The 23,201-nt window shown below is 38.9% G+C and overlaps 1 protein-coding gene across 1 annotated transcript in view; it reads left to right on the plus strand.

The window, feature by feature from the left end:
- MUC6 (mucin 6, oligomeric mucus/gel-forming) overlaps window positions 1-23,201 on the plus strand; it is a 77,994-nt gene that overhangs the window by 15,305 nt on the left and 39,488 nt on the right. The window contains exons 2-13 of the mRNA XM_030562143.1: window positions 2,596-2,649; window positions 5,201-5,435; window positions 7,605-7,731; window positions 9,158-9,245; window positions 10,945-11,054; window positions 13,417-13,624; window positions 16,364-16,486; window positions 17,299-17,419; window positions 19,485-19,623; window positions 21,238-21,342; window positions 22,201-22,270; window positions 22,388-22,525. Of these exons, the coding sequence (XP_030418003.1) occupies window positions 2,596-2,649; window positions 5,201-5,435; window positions 7,605-7,731; window positions 9,158-9,245; window positions 10,945-11,054; window positions 13,417-13,624; window positions 16,364-16,486; window positions 17,299-17,419; window positions 19,485-19,623; window positions 21,238-21,342; window positions 22,201-22,270; window positions 22,388-22,525 (1,518 nt within the window). The remainder of the gene's footprint in view (window positions 1-2,595; window positions 2,650-5,200; window positions 5,436-7,604; window positions 7,732-9,157; window positions 9,246-10,944; window positions 11,055-13,416; window positions 13,625-16,363; window positions 16,487-17,298; window positions 17,420-19,484; window positions 19,624-21,237; window positions 21,343-22,200; window positions 22,271-22,387; window positions 22,526-23,201) is intronic.

Below are 23,201 nucleotides of genomic sequence, written 5' to 3' on the forward strand. Positions count from 1 at the left end.
GCCAATTTTAATTGGATGTATTCCTGGAAGTTTCATCATGACATAATCTTTAATTAAAGATTAATCTTTAATTCCTGGAGATCTGGCAACCCTACCAGCTAGGAGTGTGGGAACCATCCCCAGAAATGAACCATTCAGTAGCATGGTGGCCTTCCCCACAGCCAAGTACTCATTCTCCTCTTTGCAGTCCAGGATGGGGTCTCTCCTCTCCGAGGCCAGGACAACTCTAGCATCCCCCACATCTTCTGCCACAGTGTCTTGGGCCCTTGGGCCATGCAGGGAGTTCCCTCCTGCCGTACTGGTGTCAATGCAGGGAGGGAGACTCCCGCAGCCCTGCTGTTGGAACCAGCCTTAACTGCTGCAGTCCTGCTGCCACTTCACTACACCATGGTTACCACAGCAACACACTCCTGAAGTGACTGTTGAGCTTGGTAAATTGCCATGGCCATAAGGCAGCTTCCTGAGGCATTATTAGGGATACCACAGTTTGGGTGTCACCCATAATACTACATTTTCTGGCGTTGTGTTTTACTACAGAGTGGGAAAGAGTGAATAATGTGATGGATTTAAATCAAATCACAAGCACTTCTTGTGGACTTATGTTTCTTATTTAATATGTAACTGTTTAACTTGCCTTAAAACTCAGTATATATACAAAAAGTGTCAATTTTCTGAATTGTTTGGTTTGGCTGTTCCTCACTTGATTAGGCTGATGAGTTGCCTAAATCCCTTTGGGATCTAGGCCTTAGCACTTTATATGTTCTAAGTGCTTTACTAATATTAGCTAATTAATACATTTGTAGTAATATTAATACAGGGGATATCATTAAAAATTCAGCATTTGCTCCCAGGCAGTGATTGTGGTACCCTTTAGTCCAAGTGAAGATACCACATTTCTGAAAGCATCTGAGACAGTGAATATTTTATTTTTAACGAGCTTCCCTGGCCACTTTGATTTTATACATCAAAATCACTCTGTACATTGAAGCAATGGCAACATTGGAGGCACTATACTGCTGGAGGTGCTGTCAGTCTCCTGAGACAGAATATAGAAGGATCCAGGCTCCTGTGCAGAGCTGCACAAATAATCGATTATTCAGTTTGCTGACAATTAAAAAAAAAAAAGTTTCAGGTCAAACTAAACATGAAATTTTAAAAAATATGTGGTGAATCAAAATGTTTTAAAAAGTAATTTTGGGTTGAAATGTTTTGTTTTGATTTCAAGCATTTTTAAATGTTTTGAATGTTTTTTTAAATAAAATTGTAGGAAATTTTGTACAAAGTCATTTTGAACTGAAAAATCAAAAAGTTTTTTTCAAAAATGTCAAAATAAAATGTTTAGACTTTTTTGAAACTTTTTTAGAATTTTTTTGACTGAAATAATTAACTAAAACGGATATGAATTCACAAAAGATTTTGATGCTGCTGACTATATTTTTCTGAAAAAAGTTGTGTGTGAAAATTTCATCTATCTGTACTCCTAAGCACTTACAGTTAAAAAAAAAACAACAACCTTTGATACCTTTACAAAAAATTAAATAAATATGGCTTAGCATATCAGTTCTAGTATTCTGAATAAATTATCTCACATATTCTGCCTATTTAAAATTCTTCATGGAAAAAATACAGTATTTTATTTTCTTCACTTTCTATCTTAAACTATGTGCAGTTAACAAGCTGTTGCATTTACCCCATAATTGTTTGCATTTCACTGATGGATGATGAAATTCCTCAATCTAGTCTGTAAAGAGTTTTAGGGTGAAAGGCACTATATAAATGTTAGCTTTGTTATACTAAGATGATTCTTAACTGTAACTATTTATTTTCCTTCAGGCAGCAGGGGCAATGACTGGCTCAAATTAAGTGAGTATTTTATCAGTCATACGTGAGTAAAAACTATAGGAAGAGAACCCTGAAGGGAGCAAAATTCCCTGTGCAGCAGAGATCAAGAAGAAAAATTCTCCTCTGCATCCCCATCTCTGCTCATGATTTGCTTATAATAATTATCAAAGCCTTGCTCTTGCTTATACACAAAATGAAACAAAGTCAGTAAAGTCATTTGGCAAAAATTGCACTCAGTACACTGATTATATAAAAAAGAACAAGAGTACTTGTGGCACCTTAGAGACTAACAAATATATTTCAGCATGAGCTTTCGTGAGCTACACCTCACTTCTTCAGATGCACCTGAAGAAGTGAGCTATAGCTCACGAAAGCTCATGCTGAAATAAATTTGTTAGTCTGTAAGGTGCCACAAGTACTCTTGTTCTTTTTGCGGATACAGACTAACACAGCTGCTACTCAGAAACTGAATATATACTTTGGCATTCCTGTTTATTATTAATCTACATTGGAATTTCAACTGAAACACTTTACTCCTAGTTATCACAGCATTCCTGTGTTTATAGAAAATACCATTTATGTCACTATCTTCATATGTCCCACTAATACCCATTTGGTGAATGGAAAATAGGCAAGATCCAAACAAGTTAGGCTCACTAGCAAGTGCAAAGAGTAGTATTATATTAATGTTAAAATATGCAAGGTTTGGCTGGAAGAATCAGTGGTAATATTTAACCAATTCCTATTTTCCAGATGATGACAGTGAAGAGTCCAGCAGCGCAGAAGATGATGCTATGCTGCGTTCAGGTAACAGTTTCTTTTACACTTGCTGGATAAAAGTGGTGAAGTATTTTGTAAGGACCTTCCTTGAGAAGCATTTTGGGTGACCATTGTATCCTTTAGAGCAGATTGAAAAATAAAGTGAAAAATGTCATGGAAAATGCTAATGTTTTGAAGTTTCCATTTGGCACTTTTGAATTTGGGTGTGGTGATTTAAATAATAATATTTTCAAAAATTATGAATTTAAATGAGGTTTAGGCTTTGTAAAACTACTTTTAAAATTTGTGTTATTGCAACTTTAGATTAAAATTTATAATAAATGCTTTTTAAAAAAAAATACCACTAATGATAAGGTCTCTTACTTGAATTTTACAAAACAGCTACAAGCAAAAAAACCTAAACTACTGAAAATTAAGGTCCTGATCCTGTTAAGACTTTAGCAGGTTAACTCACATGAATCATTGACTTCAGTGGGACTACTCATGTACTTAAGTATGTACCTCTAAATGTTAGCAGCATCAGGAGCTAAAAGTATATTTTTTATTTAAAATTCTCTTAGTGGCATAAAATCGTTGCCACTTCAAAATGAAATTTTATGACAGTAACCATGAAAAATTATTTAGACTTTCAGTACTTTGTTATTGTAAACTTTTTTATTCACACAAGCCAACATTTTAAAAATACAGAACTTAAGTTAGACTCATAAACCTGTATTTAGGCAACTAAGAATGGGAAGTAAGAAGACATCTAAGTGATTTAGGAGCACATGTCCCATTTACTTCAGACCACAAACCCTGATAGCTTGCTCTCAATGTCAAGATATTTATGAGGCCCTGATATTGTCTTTACATCATACATGAAAATTTAAAATGTGAACATTCTTGCTAAAATATGAAATGTTAACAATTAGGAAACAAAAGAACCAAGTACTAAACATCCTCTTGAGCAATTTAAATCACTAGAATGGGACAAAAGTAAAACAGTAGAAACATGTAAATCCTTTAAAAACCAATTTAAATAGAACTTTTCTGTATATTTTGTTAAATCATAATTTTTATGCACCCTGTTTCAAAATGAACCCATTATTCTGTGCAATTTTTCTCCATTTTTTTTAACTGAAATGGTTACTCAAAAGTTTATCAAGACCATTATCAAAATGGTTATTGGAATATTGAATTTAATGAGTCAATAACTGTTTTGATTAAAACATCAGGGTTTCAGGAAAACCACAGCACAGTTCAGTTCACTATATTATTTACCCACGTACCTCCCACTCACACATGGCATGTCTGGCTGAAGGCTAACCACGTCTCTGCCAGCTCATTGTTTTTATCTGATTTGCCAATTGCATGTACACCTCCAATTTTTACCCAAAAAGATCTCATGTCTTTAAGATTCGGGCTGGTTCTATCAAGCACAAGTGATTACATTACACACAACTACAGCTGTGCAAATAACAGATTTTTCAGTTCATTGGCAATTCCAAAAATATCAGAAAAAGTTTTGTTTCAGGTCAAACCAAAAATATTTTTTTTTTAAATTTTCAGCAAATCAAAAAGTTGAGAAAAAAGTCATTTGATACCAAACAAGATCTTAATGTTTCATTTAATATGTTCCATGAAATATTTAGATTTTGATCATTTTTCAATGTTCAGTTTTTAAAATAAAACTGAAGGGACTTTTGAAACAAAAATCAATTTAAAAGATTTAAATGTTTTGTTTTGAAAATGTAATGAAATAGTTTGATGTTTTCACGTTTTTTCCCAGCCAAAACAATTTTTCCAAAACAACATGAATTTGTGAAATGGTTCTGTGTTGCCAAATCTGCATTTTTCACCCCCAAAAAAATTTGTACCCAAAAATGTCATCTAGCTCTACGCCTCACTGTCACTAATCGGGTCCTCTGATCGCCATCTCAGCAAATTCCAGAGACTGAATGGGCATGTGGACATGAACCCTTAGCTACCCTCTCAAGTGCTTAGATATAGTCCCTCAAAATTAGAGTTAAGCAGTAACTAAAGTAGGAGATGCCAGCCAAGGAGGAGAGGGGGCTGTGAGGAAGCAATGCTTTCCCAAGCTATGGAGAGATGGAAAGCTCCCCTCTACTTATAGCAAAGGAAAGAGAAAGAGAACTGCACTCCCCCCCAACCTTCCTTCCTTTAACCCCTGGGATTAGGACACATTTTCTGGGGCAGTGAGAAGGAAGATTGCAGTGGTGTTGTCCATGCTGCATTTGCCCTGTGTATAAATAGACAGCCCAAATGTTTTTCAGAGCATCTTTCACCAGCACTGTATTGACTTAAAATTTAAGGAGAAAACAAAAATCAGATGCTCTAATGCAAATGTCATTCATGGACAAAAAATAAAGGAGAAGAATTAAAGGCATATAGATCCTCTGGAAAAAGAATCCTAAACTGAATATGAATATGAACTCAGTTTCTCTGAGAGTTAATTTAAATTCTAAGCTCATCAGCTTTTCCTGCTATTAGAACACAACTGGTCAAGTTTGGAATGCATATCTGTCTCATTAAACTTGGTATAAGATAACCTAAATATATTTTCTCTTTCATTTCTTAGACAAGGGCTCATGTTCTACCTGGGGTGCAGGGCATTTCTCCACCTTTGATAATTATTTGTATGACTTCTCTGGATCCTGCAACTACATCTTCACCACCGTGTGCAATGATGTTAGTCCAGACTTCAACATCCAGTTCCGCCGCGGGGTGAACAAAAAAATTACAAGAATCATCATAGAGTTGGGACCTGTCGTCATCACAGTTGAAAAGAACATCATTGTGCTCAAGGATGTTGGGTAAGCTTCAGGGATATATTGAATAGCAGTGGGTAAAGAAAAGCAAAGAGTTATGTAAGATACACTAGATAAGTCTGTGATTGTATTGCAGGGAAAGGTCAGTATGTCCATTTCACTTATCCATTTCGTGCCCAAAATGGATTGATAAATAAGAAATTAGATACAAACGACCTAGCTAGAGACTCTAACTAGAGACTGACTTTATCTCCTCCTACCAAAATAGATTGTAACTGCCAAATAAATGTGAATCAAACATAGACTACATATGTACAGCGTGAAGCCAAAAAAGCAGGTGAAATTTCTCATCTTGCAATAATTTCCAAATTAAAACTACATTGACTTAAAGCTTAGCAATCCTAAGTGAGCCTAGTTCTAGTTTCAAATTCACCTGGGCCAGCTCATGAAATTAGGTGAAATTTAGAGGTTTAAGTGTGTTTTGCTTTGAGGTCATTTGAATTTGAATTTCAATGACTGTGAACCCAAACATATGAGTTTTGCACTTTGATAGGGGAACAGAAAATAGGAGAACATCTGGAGACTTGATGGGAATTCCCTACTTGTCATGGTTGCTTTTTGGTCTCATTATTGCTGGAACTACAATGTCCAGAAGGCAGCAAATTCATGGGAAACGATTTGCTGGGGAGATTTGGGAAATGTGTTCATTGCCTTCCAGAAGCTGAAATTCCCAAAATGAAATTTCAGCAATGGTCATGAGTTGGGCAACTCTGAGTTTTTGCCTATGGATGAATGCAGAGGAAGGATACGGATGGCAGTAAAAAGTTTGTATATTATATTCACCCTTGTATTTACAACTATCATCAGCAGAAAAACAAGACTTGTACCTACAGCTGGACACATTTTTTTCAACAAACAGTAAATTCACTTTGTATAAATAAATAGCCATTGATTCAGGGACTTGAGTCTCCCACCTCCCAGGCAGGCATCCTAATCACCTCACTATCGAGTATCTCTCTGTCTCTCTGGCCCAATAATAAATTATTTATTGACAATGGATCAGCTTCAACCAGAGAGACCCAGAATATCCCATAGCCCAATGGCTGGAGCACTCTTATGCAACAGGGGAGACCAAAGTTCAGATCCCTTCTCACCACCAGGCAAAGGGGAGAATTGAACCTTTACCTCCCACATGAGTGCCTCTAACCATGGGGCTAAAGCTTATAAGAGAAGTGGTACCAGTATCATCATATGTTATGTGAATCAAGCCCCTTTAAAAACACCCAGGAACAAAACATTTCAGGTCACACAAAATGTTGCATAAGACCTGAAGTGGACTTCTTTGCTTTGCCAAATTCTTTTTGAAGTTTTCAAATTCAGTTAGACTCAACCCAATTTCTCTTCCAATTCTTTGGAACTGCCAGTGAACCAAAAAAATTAATTCACCCAGCTGCTCTTGTAACTGTACCTCAATTTGGCAAACTGCACTGAAAAATACTTGGCTTACCAATTGATTTGCAAGGACAACTGTGTAAATGAATGGAACTAGGCCCAGAGCCTGCATTTTAAACATGGTGTCCCCAGACTAGCAATGATGAAATATATTCAATACATATTTATATTGGTTCTTTTTTCCCACTGGTCTCTAGCCTTAGAATTCAGCCACTACTCCCAAATCCCATTCTTGCTATACAGCTCCCATTATGCGACGATTCCTCACAGTGTCAAGCCCTAGCACTGGTAGAATTCCTATATTAACATAGACTGTGAGTCTCATGACCTCTTGAGGGTAATGATTGACAGCTACTAGGACTCAGACAATGTGTGTCTGGAGGTACCTATGAAGAGATTAGCAATTGCCTTAGGAAAAACAAACCAAGCTGAGCTCTACTGTTAATATATAGCATTATTCCCCTCATCCCAATGTTCATATCCCATACTGATTTTTAATATTATAATCTAGTTTTAGCTGTATATCATTGGTCCTTTCTTTAAGCAGCTGATTGTCTTGCATTCAGTAGCAGTTTTCAAATATCCTGAAATGTCCCAGCTATGAGGGAACAAATTTCTTTCTTAATCTGCCACCAAATACCATGTGGTACACAGACAGCTATGCAGCATCTCCAGTACAAACAATGGTTGCCCAGTTGTAGGTGATACTAGCGCACACTCTGTTACATAATAGAATCAATTTTTTTCTCTTCCTCATAACAGTGTCATCAAGTTGCCATATACCAGCAATGGAATCCAAATTGCTCCTTTTGGACGCACTGTCCGCCTGGTGACCAAGCTGATGGAGATGGAGCTGGAAGTCATCTGGAACAATGACGACTATCTCATGGTGAGTAAAATCTTGTCACAAAGCAAAGGAGAAACTTTTGCTGGAATACTAAAAACTCGCTATCCCTAAGTGGGTGTCTTGACATGCATTCATTGTTTTTATTTGTACTAAGATTGTGAATGTGCCCTTAAATGTATGGCATAATGGCTCATAGCCCTCCAAGGTGAGGGCAGTATAGGCATTTACTCACCTTATTAATGGATGTATAAATAGGGGGACAGTTAGTGCACATGAAAATACATAATACCCATTTTTCTTCTCTCTGGCTATAATTCAGGTTAGTAACAGATATTGTCATTACTTTTATGTGCATCACTGATATTCCAGAGAGGTAGAGGGAGTCATGTTGGGTATCTAAATATAGAAATAAATTATTTGGGACTAGGTTAAAGACCACATAACTTCTGAGAGTATGATCCAGATACTCGTCTTTAAAGAAATTTAGTACAGTACTGGATGAGCATGGGTCTAACCTAGAGCACCATCTCATACACTTCTTTGCAGGAAATTCAGGCCCAATTCTCTTCTCATGTACACTGGTGTAAATCAGCAGCAACTTCATTGAAGTCAGGGGAGTAAACAGAGTGACGCAGGAGGAAAACTGAAATAAATAAAAGAAGAATTAAATGCTCCATTTTTAAGAACAACTGTTTCTCCAGTGTCTAGGGCTGTGAATATCATGGAGGTGGAGTTTAGAGAAAGCAGGGAGAAATGTAAAACAAATCTAATGGACAAGGACAAAAACTTACAAAGACCCCTGTCTGAGCAGATCTGTTGAGCTGATGCCCATTTCCTCTTACTCTCTCTACACTGCAATGGAAGAAAGAAGAGCAATTGATGCTCTGAAGCCCTAAGGCATTGTTGCAGCAGAAATATAATCCACCTAACCCACGTCCACCTCCACACAATTTGCAATGCTTGTTCAGGAGAAATTCAACAGTGGAACAGCAGTCAGTGCTTGCAGGTCAGGATTGAGATGTATTGATAGTGCTGTATGGTGGAAACTAGCACATGGCCTTCATACATTTTGCCTTCTTACAGCTACAATACTAGGCCCTCACTTTAAAGAGTACCAAATCTACCATCTCATTGAAAGATACCAAACAGATATATAAAATATATTGATAAACCCAAGAAATCTGGTCAACCTGTTCTTTTAAAAAAATATTCAATACCTGGGTTTGCTCTGGCATAGATGTGAATGCCAGATACACATTTCTTACCACCACTTACTGAGTAGAGGAAAAGAATACCTGACTTGGAAAAGGAGCATATCACTTTCTATTCTCTTCCCTCAAACCGCAGAAATTAACTGTAAGGGATGACTTTACCTGGGTATCCCAACAAAGGTTAGTTGAGAAGATATCTTGGCCCACAGACATTTCTTAATTATATTTCCTTTTTTTTTTTTTTTTTTTAATTTTAGGTTATGGTTGAGAGAAAATATATGAGGAAAACTTGTGGAATGTGTGGGAATTTTGATGGACAGGAACTAAATGAGTTTCTGAGTGAAGGTAAGAGCTAAGGCCAAACCAAACACAAGGGGCTAACCACACCAAAGCAATGAGCAAATTTAACAGCTAGAAGATTCCTGTGCTCAGATTATCCATACTGTTTCTGAAGTCAATAAGACCCCCACATAATTCACCCACAGGACTCTCAGCCATCACACCCTGGTTTTCCAGAACAGGGCCAATTTCTATTTGTATTACAGTAACCTCTAAGGGCCCTCAAATCAGTTATCAAACCACATTGTGCTAGGCACTGTACAAATGTGGTAAAGAGCAATCACCCTGCCTCAGGGAATTTATACAGTCTAGGTTTATGAAAAGACATGACATGTGGATGAAACAGCCAAAGTGGGGAGAATGAGGTAACAATAAAACAAACACGCTTTTTGCACAACATTCTGTAGTCTTAGCTCAATACTTGGCTAGCCTTTGTCAAATGCAGTTTACTGTACACATCACAGAGGTGAGTTTTAAGGAGAGAACAGAAGGGCAATATGATAGCTTTAAAGAGTTTGATTAATTTTACCCCACTTGTAGAGGGCCCTCACAAGAGAAACAACCTTCACAAACACCTTCATCCTAACAGGCAGTAAAAAGAGGTATTGTTGGCACAGCAAAGGCAGCAGTAGGCATTTAGTAAGATAATAGATCTGATAGGTAAGATAGGGCTAACATGTGAAGGGCCTTAAAAGGTTTTTAAAAAATCTTGTGTTTAATGTGGTAGAAAAATGGAGCCCGTGGAGGGAGTCAAAAAGAGAGACGACATTCTCAGAATAATGAACCACATGGAGGATTCTAGCAGCAGCCTTTTTAATGGACTTCCAGCGGGGCAGAGAAGCATAGTTGTAGTCATCAATGCCGGGGAAAAAGTAGGTTGCAAGTAGTCAAGATGGGAGTTTTGGTGATGTGGAGAAAGAGAGGAAAGGCCAGATCTTAAATATATAAGGTAGGAAGAATCTTCAAGATTTAGGCACATTTTGGGTCTAGAGAGTGGCCTGAGTCAAAGATAATACCTGGATTTCAGACAGGAGTGATGGGAGAATGGTGTTATTATCCAGGTTGACAGAGAAAGGGAGGAGAGAGGAGCACTTAGAGGGACATTGAGTTTTCAGTCTGGGGTTGACTTTAAACTTGATAGCTGGACATGCATAGGGAGTCATCCAAAAGATACACTGAGATTTGGATTTGAACAGAGGAAGACAGGTAGAGAAGTAGATTTGTGAGTCATATAACTACTTATTAGCAGGTAACATAGGAACTTTACTAAAGCCATTTGATAAGTGAGAGTTTATATCATCCAACGCCTTTCAGGCAGCATAAGTGCAGGAGCTGGTGCATACATTGCTATTCTCATCTGGATGCTCCAGGCTGATGTTTGTTTTTAGGGAGTGCAAGCAACAGCCCCAAACACAACTAATCGTGGAAATCGAATTTTTCCCCAAACCCAGTACATACCAGCAATCATGTCTTCCATTAAGTGCCCACACACTTCCCTTCAATGTAGATATGCTGGTAAGGTCTTATTATAAATTATGTTCCATTAATTTTAGCAACATATTTAACTAAGCAGTTGCTCACTAACACATTGTAGGATGAGAAAATCAAACGTGATTTTTTCTGCATGGCAGTGCAGGACACTACCATCAGCTCAAACTAGTCTAGATAGACCTTTTTCTGATCTACTCTGTACCTCAAATTGCAGGTAAATTGCTGGATGCATACCAATTTGCCACTTTACAAAAAATGGATGACCCGTCAGAGATCTGCCCCTCTGAGGAGATGGCAATTCCCAGTATTCCTCGCAAAAAATATGTAAGTATCACATTTCTGTCCTTGCCTATTACATAAACTTGTACAGAGAAGTAGATTAATTGGGAATCATTAACTCAGAGATGGTAGTTGATGGGGTAGTGGTTAACATCACCAACAGATTTAGTGTATGAAGATGAAGAAAAGAGGCTCTTTGCACCAGATTGCATGTGTGACCCACCCACCTCATGGGTGTGGTGTTCTGTCCCATTTAGTGGAACCGAGACCATTTAGAGAGAGATTAATGGAGTTTCCTGTACAGCCTTAACTAATGGTCAGTTGGCTTTTAACTCATGCTGTAGAGGCTCATGCACAAAAGTCCCAGGTTTGATCATGCTCGCCGATGACCAGGGTCTATTAGTGTTACAGGTAGGGGCTCATCCAGGATTTCAACTGAGAAGTCTCTGAAGCGCAGGATGTGCTTCCTCAGCGAGGGGAAGTATGTAACCCACACACTTCCTGGGTGTGGTGTGCTGTCCTCTCTAGTGGCACTGAGACCACTTAGAGAGATTAATGAGTTTGCTCTACTGCCTTAGCTAATGGACATACGGCTTGAGGCTCATGCATTTAGCTCCAGAGGTCCTAGGTTCAATCCTGCTCACTGTAAAACTGGGGTCTGTCGGTGTTACACATGTTTTAAACAGTCCAGAAATACTACCAGGTGTGGATTTATACAGCTTACAAATGGAAACAGAAAAGCTTAGCACCCAGCTTTCTCAGTCTACAGGTCCTTATACAAATCCCGCTGAGGTCAGTGTGGTTTCACTGATCTTTGTATTAGGCCAGTATGACTCCCCACTAAGTACTGTGTAAACTCAAAGACATTCAGTGTGCAATGATCATTTTACCAGGCAGCAGCGTCTCACATGGTGTCTGTCACCATCAAGTGAAATTATATCAGAGGTGTGATGGATGAGCACCTGCAAGCATGGAAGCACAGAATCCATTGTCCTGAGGATGATGGGAGTGGAGGTGGGGGAGGCAGGAGACAGGTGAGAGGTATAAGACCAGCTGGATGTCAAGGGATCTACAGAACCTCTAGCAGTTTCATGTGGAATAAACCCATTCTTCTCACTAATGGAGTTTCTGCTATCTCATTGCATCACAGATTTTCCTATCTAGAAGATTTTCTGGAGCCTAGTTAATACTACATAGCTAAAAAGCAAATACTTATTTCTATCTTTGAAATGGCAGTACAGATTACAGATATGCTTGTTCATTTTGGACAAATTGTAACTGGGGGTCAGAATATGCACTTATATTGCAGCTGTTACAAAGTGGTTATTTTTTTACTGTATAGGCACTATGTAAAGAGAGTGTGCTGAAAGGACAGTGATTTTTCTCTTGAAATGGGCAGCATTACACTTTCCCCCTCATCCCTCCTATTTTAAGGATATTTTTCTACCATTCATTTGACAATCCAAGAATTCCATTAGATTTGCCTGTAAAAAACAGCCCCTCTCCTGGAACGGCTCTAGTACTCCATAGAACAAGCAGGCAATTAGAATACCATTCTAGGGGGAGGCAACAAATGGCAGGATATAAGGAAGGGAACTGACTATTCGTTCGAACAAGAGCCACTGTATATCACTGAGTGGAAAATAATCATCTGGATGTGAGGAGCTACAGTGGTGCAGGGTTCTAGCCCAGCTTGTTACAATAATCCTGCTTTGAACTGGTGGAGTATTTCTTTTGGCTCAATCAGTCATGGGTCTGCTATGTTAACATTGTTTTCCTTTGAGATGTTGTACTTCAGCAGATAACGTGCAATACCAACAAAATAAAAATAATATTTTTTTTAAAATTCAATATTGACTACATTCCTAAAAGGATCATTGTCTGTACAATAAGGAGTAATGTCACCCGAACACACTACAGAAAACATTGTGTTACCTCTTGTAATCAGACATAGGTTCACTAAATGTCCAACGTGCTCTTGGGCTGCCAGGCACGTCTGCACTTTGAGGGGTTTTTAGGAGGTATCCATAGCATTGCTGTTCCAAAATACATTCTTCCTTCTGCTAATTTCTTCATGAGAGAACATAATCCCTGCATGTAACACTGTAATCCATGGTCATGGAAGTGTGATGGCAGTAAAAGAATGATTAGCTTTTAGTATGATGAGAGGGAAAATTGATTAAATATTTACAGAGCCTTTCCCTTTTAAGATGTATCATTTGTATTCTCTTCCATTTCCAGAATTACCTATGCACTTTGATCCAAATCAATACAATAGTATAATTGAGAGCTGCAAACAATTCCTCTAGTAATTAAAAGCTCAAGATCTGCTTGTTTCATTGACATTTCAACATAGCAAGGACATGACTAGCATCCAATTTCCAATTATTTTTTATTATTTATTTAGGCCAGGATCTGCTCCCAGCTGCTCAACCTTGTGTCTCCAGCTTGCAACGTGTCCAAGAAAGCGTTTGTTATCCGTTGTCAGCTTGATATGCAGGACTGTAGTGATCAAGGGCAAAGAAACTGTACTTGTGCTACACTGTCAGAGTACTCTAGGCAATGTGCCATGTCCAATCAAGCAGTGTCTGATTGGAGGAGTGCAGACTTCTGCTGTAAGTTTTCATGTTTTACGCCACAACTTTATGTATGTGTCATATAGAGAAAGAATGATTAATGAAATTTTAAAAAGCCACTAGGAAAGCTTCCACCCATATAAATCAATAAAGGGTTGGGTTGGGTTGTAGACGCTGGGATGTTCTTTGAGCAAATGGTAACCTGCAAGAGTCAGAGTTTGGTATCCCACAAAAAAAATAAAGATGAAATTATAACTCAAATTGTGTCCCCGTAGCTCAACAGCTAAGTCAGCTGACCAGGTCACACATTCCTGAAGCTGTTTCTTTATCAAAGACCTTAAAATAATTTTTTTTTTAAGAAACAAACCATATTCTGAAATGCTTGCTTTTGATTCTTCTGTCAGCTAAACTGCAGTGTTGACAAGCCATTACAGGCAAAATAATATTTCATCTATTAAGAAATATGCAGGAACTAACCATTCAAATTAATTTCAGTGATTGTCCTATTGTTTTTAAATTACTGGTCATCTTAGCAAAGGTGCTGTGCTACTTTCAGCTACACCTGTGCTAATTGTTTGCAATTAAACTCAAAACTATTCAATTCTCCAGGTTAGAGGTTTCATTACAAATACAAATCAGATCAGGCTCAGCAAAAGTCACAAATTGCTAGTTTATGTTTGCATTATATTTTAGTTTGCATAAAAATCATGCTAGTTATGAAGTGAAATCAGGTGAAGCTAGGCAGCACAAAATGAATTTTGTTTTGATGTGTATATTTCCTTGTAACTTTAAATGGAGCTCAAGAGACTGAAAGTACAACCCTTTATGGATCAAAATTGTTTGATTTCATCATGCCTGTTCTGAAGTTTAACAAAGCAGGAGGCAAGATGTGGCAACCCTTTGGCAAAGAACTCTTAAAAACCATATTCATTAATTTTAATTACAACACAATGCAGCCCAGTTGAAAGCTTTATGGGTAAGACAGAAGACAGAATTCTAGGCAGAATTTTGGGAAGAGATCAAGATACCAAATGACACTCAGTGACATTCAGAGTCTAAGGCAGTGAAGCATATCCCTCTGAAACTCCAAGCACCTAGTTAATGGGAATGTTGAGCTGCCTTACACTCTATAACTGATGTTCAGTACCCAAACATAACTTATTTTTTTAAATAAATTGCTTTTACAGGAACATCTTTCTCATTCCTCCTTATTCTGTTACATGTGACTTCAACATCTGCTACTATTTATTTGGAGTTTAGCATGAGAAGGGAGATGAATATAATCCAGGCAGGATTATATTCCTGAATCCAATAATTGACTTCTGATGTTTTATCACATGTTCCTTATCCTCATCTTCTAGGCCTTGTATCCTCTTGCCCTGCCTACATCTCTGATCTCATATCCGTCTCTTCGCTTAATCCCTGTACTCCTCCCAGTCTTCATGTATGACTGCTCTCCAGCTCTTTGTACACTTTTGGCTTTCTGCCTTCTGTCATGCTTCTCCCTGTGCTAAGGGAAATCTCCTGCTTCCTGCATGCCAAGTGCCTCCTCCCCCTCCTCCAAATCCCACTTCTTCCTGGAATTGTTCTTTTCTTCATCCCTCCAGTATTCTCCCCCAAATCTCCTTTCCCTAAATGGGTGTCCCAGTTTTGTTTAGCATTCAATTTGTCTTGCCTCTCTTAGATTGTAAAGTCCTCGGGGCCGCAAGCCTGTCCCAATCAATATTTGTAAGGCACTGTACATGTTTACAATGCTATATAATAATGCTCATTAATCATACTAAAAATAATATCCCCAGTCTAGCCTTTGTTATGACAATGTTAATGTTGCAAGCAGGCCATTCACTTAAACAGAAACATTACTAGAACTTGTAGTTATAACAAAATCGAAAGTGAGGCTATTCAGAGTGAAGGTTAAAAAACAAATATTTGCAAGTTAGGAAATAAAAATATTATACTCCAAAAAAACAAGTGTCCAAAATTCTGAAAACATCAAGGGTCTGATTATCCTCTGCTCTGCACCATTCATAGTCATTGATATTATTGCAAAATGGGTGCCAAATATTACTTAATGAGCCTGGCAATGATTTTGGCAGTAAAAGTCACTACAGAAGGTGCAAGGCAGTGGAGGATCTGGTGCTTGAAATTCCAGTGCTAATTTTAACTCTCCCTTCTCCCACTTATCTTTCCCTTCCTAATAGGAGAATCCTACTAGTTGTCACATGAAAAACTTACGTGTCCCTTGTTCTGTATATTAATAATGCTATTGGGTGGGATTTTCAAAAGCACCTAAGTGACTAAGGAGCACAAATCCCACTGAAAGTCAATAAGATTGTGCCTGAAGTCACATAGACACTTTTAAAAAACACACCTATGGCTTTTATTGTAACTGATATAATCTGCTGTCACTGTCCCAGCCTGTCACAGATACAGCGGGACCTCAGGCTCATATTTCAGAAGTGTGCATGGTTTCAGGGGTCTGATGCCTATAAGTGTAGGGTGCATATAGAAAAGGTGATCTGATCTCTAGCCTTTGTCTGGAATATGTGGTCTCCAGTACGTCTGGGATAAAGAATGAAAAATGAATAGAGTGGGTGTCTGGGCTATGGTGAGGTGATAGACTGGGAATGGGGAGTGAAGGTTCTTGTGCTACAGGAAGTGCCAGATACCAGGACGGTGGGGAGAGCCTCATCTCCAGTCTGTAGGGCAGGTGAGAAGTTTTCCTTTGCTCATATTTAGAAAGATGCCTTAATACTTTTCATTGTTGTTGTATTGCAGCTGTAGGAAAATGTTCAGCTGACCAAATCTACAAGGAGTGCGGTTCTCCATGTGTTAAAACCTGTTCCAACCCAGAGTACAGCTGTTCCAGTTACTGTACATATGGTTGCTTTTGCCCAGAAGGTAAAGTATTACCATAAAAGTAGTATTGATTGCATCATAAATCATTCATGCAAATAGTTTTGGCACATATCCAGCAAACAAAAATTGTCCATTTAATTAATACACCACATTGTGGTATTGGACACTGTACTGCTGGAAGTGCCATTCTCAGATGAGATGTAAAACTGAGGTCCTGACCCCTTGGGGTCATTAAAGATCCCTTGACACTTTTTGCAAGAATAGAGAAGTAATACTCCCCATTCTGGCCAACATGGGATAATTATACCCTGACTACTTAAGGTTCCGCCTATAATTTAAATTGGATTGGATATAATTAACTTGGTGTGCTAATCTCTTATGTGGTGTTGCCATGCGCTGTTAGACAGTTGCCATCCAGAAGTGGCTGCATTTCATTGGCGAATAGAGAGATTGTGCTTTGTTATGCAGAGTTTGTAAAAGCCTGAAGCATACTTCAGGTTGAACTGTTCTACAAAAATTCAGTTTATTCCCATTATTCTTGGGCATTTCCTGACATTTTAGTAGTAAAAAGTAAAGCTAATTCATTCCCATTACCTGGCCAAAATCTGTTATTCTTTATAGAGACTTAATCTTATTCTAAACAAGGGAGTTAATATTTAGCAGATATGGGAAAACACACTGTACACAACACCTCTGAGTCTGCACAAAAGGCTGTGCTGAAATGCCACTCTCTGAAATGTTGCCTCTGCAAGACACAGGGTACATAATATAACAGTTCTGAGTGCTGAGGAGCTAAGCGGTAGCTAAGCCTCTGAAAATGACGATCTACCTAATGTATTTGCTTCTCTTGATAGGCACTGTTCTTGATGACATCTCAAAAAATCGAACATGTGTTCCCATTGACCAGTGCCCATGTACACTGAATGGGGAGAGATATGATCCTGGCGTTACCATGAAAGCAACATGCAGGACCTGGTGAGTGGTGGCAGATTTCTTTGAAAAGTGTGGAAAGCATCCTGGCCAAGTGGCTGGAAAATTTGACATAACTCTGTCCCAGACTTTCAGAAGACAGACACAAATGTGTTTACATCATCTAGACACAAATCTGTTTTGAACGCTCAGGACCCTACATCTGCAATTATTGATAGAGTAATGTATGCTGTGACAAAGTACCTGCTTCTCCTCAGCTGGCTCAGTCACTTTTTGACTCGGAGACACAGGCTTGGGCAAAGCAAAGTCCTTCCAGGTCATGCAGGGTCTGGCTGATCCTTCCCTCAGTCAGTCCTTTGTGCTGGTTTTCTCCCTTCTGGGAACAGAGTGCAGTCTTCCTTGCTGGAAGAGTTCAGAGTCCTGCTGCACCTACTTGCTGGCAGCTTCTCTGCTGCTCTCATTCTCCCCCCCTGCTTCCATGCCAGGGAGGGTTTTAAAAGGTCTCCAGCAGTTGGGGCCAGCTGAACCTAATTAGTTCCCTGGTAACCTCTGTTCCAGCTGAACCTTCTTTCTCCGTGGCTCTCTTTCCTCAGTGGATAGGGAGAGGCCTTTTAACCCCTCTGGGATTAATTACTACCCCTCCCTTTATAGCCATTTGTCCTGGGTTTGCCACAATGCCTAATTTCCTGATCTATGTGTACAAAAACAAATGTAGCCTTTTTCTGTGCAAATGTACAATAACTATCACCAAAGTTATTACTAATGGTCAACTTTGCTGGCAATCTGAGCAGGAGGCTTTAAAGCATTGAGTGGGCCATGGAGACTAAACTTCCCTTTTACCACTAGAAATGGTTCCCCTGGGTTAGTGTTTTAATAATTTGGTGTTGCAATGTGGAGAATATTGCTCTACTGTTTTCCATGCTGTATCTATTCTGCGAATAAAGAAAGGATTTTGATTTCCAATGCAACACTGTTCATCACTGATTTATTTATGATTTACATGGCTGATGGAGACCCAAGCCATACAAGGTGTCAGAAGGTTCACTGACCACAGTGGTGCCTCCTGCCAGCTGTAATGGAGATTAGCTCTGCCAGCTCAGGCTTTCCCTCTGGTAGTGTCTTCTCCCATCGTCTTACTTTGCAGCCCCACTCTCAACTGCAGCTCCCTCTTTGTGGCTTGGCACTCCAGCTAGGTTACTAAAGTCCTCCCCTTTTGGGGAACAGTGCATCAGCAGTCCTAGGGAGTCATCCCCTATGGCTGCCCAGTTCTATGCCACACCCTTGATGGCTGGTAGCGGAACCCAGGCCCACCCTCTTCTCCAGGTTCGAGTGCAGGGACCCTCAGCTCAGCAGTTCTCAGCTTCCTCTCTCTGCCCTCACTGCTCCTTCCCTGGCCTTCTTCTTATCCTCTGGCTCTCACTCTCCCTGGGTATACCAGCTCCACCAACCCTCCTCCCTCTTCCCAGGGAGTAACTGCTGACTGCTTTTCCCAACAGCCCTATCTGTAGCCCATTACCTGATTTTATAGGCCCCGCCTGTTCCTTTCACTCAACTACCTGCTCCCTGGCTCCTCTTCTAGGTGCAACCTGTGGAGCTAATTGGCCTACTCAGCCAGCTTAACCCCTTCCAGTCTTGTGTGAGGTGGACACCCCATCACACAAGGGTCTCATCAGCTACAGATTGAGATAAATAGTGTCTACTAATATATTTAGCAAATGATAATGCAAAACACAAAAAATTCACAAAGGAAAAGAAATATATACATATTAATATATACATTTCCTTACTAAGAAGTTATTGAAATTTAGTGCAAAAAAAAAGAATTTAGGAGATAATGGAAATGAAAGTTTAGAACATGTAAGGTACTAGATCATGTTGGCTACTCGTTGTGGCATACATCGACCAATATCCAAGATGATCAGTTCAGTCATCTTCAGATTTCCACAATGGAAGAGCCTGAGGCTGTCAACTTCAAAATATTGCTACACAGAGATATGACCATAGACATGCTGTTGTAAGGCAATCAAAAAACAACAGAACCCCCAGATAGTGGGACCAAATCCCACTAGACTGGTAATAGTCATTTAACGCATGTTCTTGTTTTCCCCAGTAAATGTACAATGGGCCAGTGGAATTGCAATGAACTACCCTGCCCAGGAAGGTGTTCCCTGGAGGGAGGCTCCTTTGTCACCACGTTTGATTCCAGGTCATATAGGTTTCATGGAGTCTGCACATACATCCTCATGAAGGTAAGCTGCAGAGATCGTGAACTATACAAGATCAACAGAAGTGTCACACTTACAATCTACCTTTTTTCCCGCTCTGCCCTAGCCCCCGTATAAACTAAAATCTTCCAGTGACCTCCATTTATCCCACATTATCATATGTGATGCCAAGTAGCAATTTGCTGTTGAAAAAGCTAGCAAGTGTTTTGCATTGTTGCATAATGTAATATCAGGAACCCCCCAAACTCCAAGCATTAGGAAATGATACTATGCACAATCGGCTATGGGATAATTAGTTAACTTTATAACACACTATAATCATTATAAGGATGGTTGAAGCTGTCAGGAATAGTTGTCCCAGATAGATCACACAGAAGTTCTTTGTTTAATTTATTTCCAACGTCACTTCCAGGTCCAAAGGGTAAGATTATATAGATATAAAATGAAATCTTTATTGTAGTTATTTGATAACGTCTCAGCAATTTATACTCAATGGCTCCAACTTGCAAATAAACATAATTACAAAGCTTTGTAATTCAGAATCCAACATAAGATTGACCAGCAGTTGCCACAGGTAAAAAATATTTACTTACAGGGCTGCCCTAGCTTCAGACAGGAAGAAGATGCCATCAGCTTGTTCATCACATTGGAACAAACAGAAACCTGAAATGAAATTTCCCCTGGAACAGACATTGAGTATATGCCCTAGAAAGGGCTGCCACTTGTTAGAGGAAAAAATACTATTCATAGTTTTGTTGAAGTCTGCTGAGAAAGGGAGATTGGTTGGTCCTCACTGTTTTTGTTAAAGAAGCAGAGATAAGCAGCAATTGGTCACCAGGGATTCAAACAGCTTAAGTTGTCTCTGACATTTGTATCACCAGTAAAGTCTCTTAGTAACTAATAAAGGGCACAAACTGCAAAATTAAAAAACCCAAAATCCAAGGATCGCCAAAATAGGTTTCCTTGATGCAAATGCTGATAAGAAGGTATTGGCTGTGAACGGGTACACAGGAAACCCAATTTTTTGCATTTCACCCCATACATTACTATGGCCATCATTAAAAAGCCAACATTTGCTAACAGTGAAATCCTGTATCTGAGACACCACAATATTTCCCTATACATAGAATGGGATAAAACTGCATAATCTAAGATATCACTGACTGGTAACAGTTGAAAAATGTTGAGTTTTTAATGCAGCTATTTTAAATATTCATTCCTAAGTGTCAATTTTTTAGCATTTAAGTAGCATGTTGAAATCCTGCATTAAAGGAACCCACACTTGAAAATGGAGCCTACTATATTCTCTTTTAAAGAGAGGTTGGAGAGACCAGGCTGTCCCCAGTGTTAGTTTATTTAAGAAATGTGCTGTGAGACAAGAAGGGTCACTCTGTAGAAATAAAATGTTAAAGATGTATTGGAAATGCACCGCAGAATACCTTCTTCCTCCATTGTTTCAAGTTCACTTACATTTTGTGAGAATGAAAAGGGTTACAAGGAATCTTATGCGAACACCACCAAAAAGTTCAATTTCAGGGTAAAATAGCAAGAACAATACAAGATTCTGTGATGATAAAAGGACCTGGGGTATAGTTTATTTTTTCCCCAATATAACCGTGTTGTTTTGTTTTCCTTCAGAGTTCCAGCCTTCCATACAATGGAACCCTGATGGCTGTGTATGATAAATCTGGTTACTCTCATTCTGAAACATCCTTAACTGCTATAATTTACCTTTCTGCAAAGGTAAGAGTGCAATACACAAGTTCTATGCAACATTCCAGTAGCCAGTCTATCAAAGTTAATGTTCAGAGGCATTGCAGGTGTCGTCATATGAAAATCTGGGGAAAAGGGGAAAATAGTTGCTTCAAATGGCAGTGTATTACATAATGGAAAGATAACTTCAAAGAGATGTGTAATATCACATTAGTTCAGCAAGTTACAGGTGCTGAACATAAAGTGACCAGTTTTACAAAGTGAAAAATCAGAACAAGGTGGCAGGATGTCTGCTAGGGAAAAAACAAATGAATCTTTTCTCACTAAATATCATGATGACAGTAATAGTTGATTATAAAGATAATAGAAATACTAACTCTCTCCCACTCTGTGGGTACACTGGTTTGCCTGCAAGTCTCAGGAAGTAAAAGGCACTTGGCCTTCAGCCCAGCTATGCAGTAATGACTCAATTAATGTCCAGATTGAGACATTTTTAATGATGAAGATTAATTGAGAAAAGAAGCCTGATAGCAGTCATAAAATAAGTTAAGGGCTGTTACAAAGAGGACTCTGATCTATTGTTCTCCATGTCCACAGAGTGTAGGACAAGCAGTAATCATCTTAATCTGCAGTAAAGGAGATTAAGGTTAGATATTAGGAGAAACTTTAACTACAAGAATAGTTAAGTACTGGAATAGGTTACCAAGGGAGGTTGTGAAATCCCTGTTACTGGAGATTTTTAAGAATGAGTTGGACAAAAACCCATCAGGGATATCTACGTATCCTTAATCTTGCCTCTGTGTGAAGGGATGGACTAAATGACCTCTCAAGATCCCTTTCATCCCTACATTTCTATGATTTGATGACTCTGTGCCCTCTTCTTCACAGGACAAAATTGTGATTTCTCAAAATGAACTTCTCACAGATGATGAACTCAAGTGGCTGCCTTATAGATCAGGTACGGAACAAGGGAGAACACAGAATGTGCAAGACTGGATTAGACATTTCATTCATCTGATTTTAAAATAAACACATAGATCAAAGTAATTATTTTAAATGATCTAATTTATTTTAGGTGACATCACCATTTTCAGACAGTCGTCCACCCACATTCAAATGTACACCACCTTTGGGCTGGAGCTAATAGTTCAAACTTGGCCAGTGTTTCACGTCTATATAAAAGTTGGACTTCTCTTCAAAGGCAGAACTCTAGGTAAGAAATCCAGCCTTCTCCACATTTCATTATGAAGGAGGGAGGCTGTGAAATTGTGTCTTTTAATGGTCGTTGTATAATGGATAGACTCTTTCTATGATTCTAGAAAGCTACAATGGAAAGCTATTGTATGTTGATAAGAGCTTTTTTCCAGAGACCTTAACAAAAGCAACTGATAGAATTTGAAGTGGCACAGACTAGGCGCGATAGCCACACTCTTTTGTAATAACATTGATTTCCCAACCTCTCTTCTACAAGGTGTGCTTTGTAAAAGGCAAGAGTGCCTGTGAAACCCTGCCTTGTCCAACATGTAATTTACTACACATCAAATGAGTCAGGGCATCTATATAGCCCAACCTAATTCATAGTGCATCTTAGAAGATTACACTAATTATTCAAGAATCCAATGGCTCTCTTGATCAATGGGCACCGTAGGGGATACACGTATTTACTGTGCAGCGCATTTAGCCAAGAATACATATTCTGCACAACTTTTTGTTTAGAATGCTGTAAGCAGCACCAGATCACTGCATGTGCAGAAAGAGCAATTTCTTCAAGATCTCAAAACTCAGCCAAATCAAAGTAAACTTTTACTGGACCACTCAATTCCAGTGCTCAGTGAGGGCTATATTCCATGTCACATTCTAACTTTCTATACCTAATTGTTCTCATGTTA

This window comes from Gopherus evgoodei, chromosome 4 (assembly GCF_007399415.2).
Source record: "Gopherus evgoodei ecotype Sinaloan lineage chromosome 4, rGopEvg1_v1.p, whole genome shotgun sequence".
Classification (NCBI taxonomy): Eukaryota; Metazoa; Chordata; order Testudines; family Testudinidae; genus Gopherus; species Gopherus evgoodei.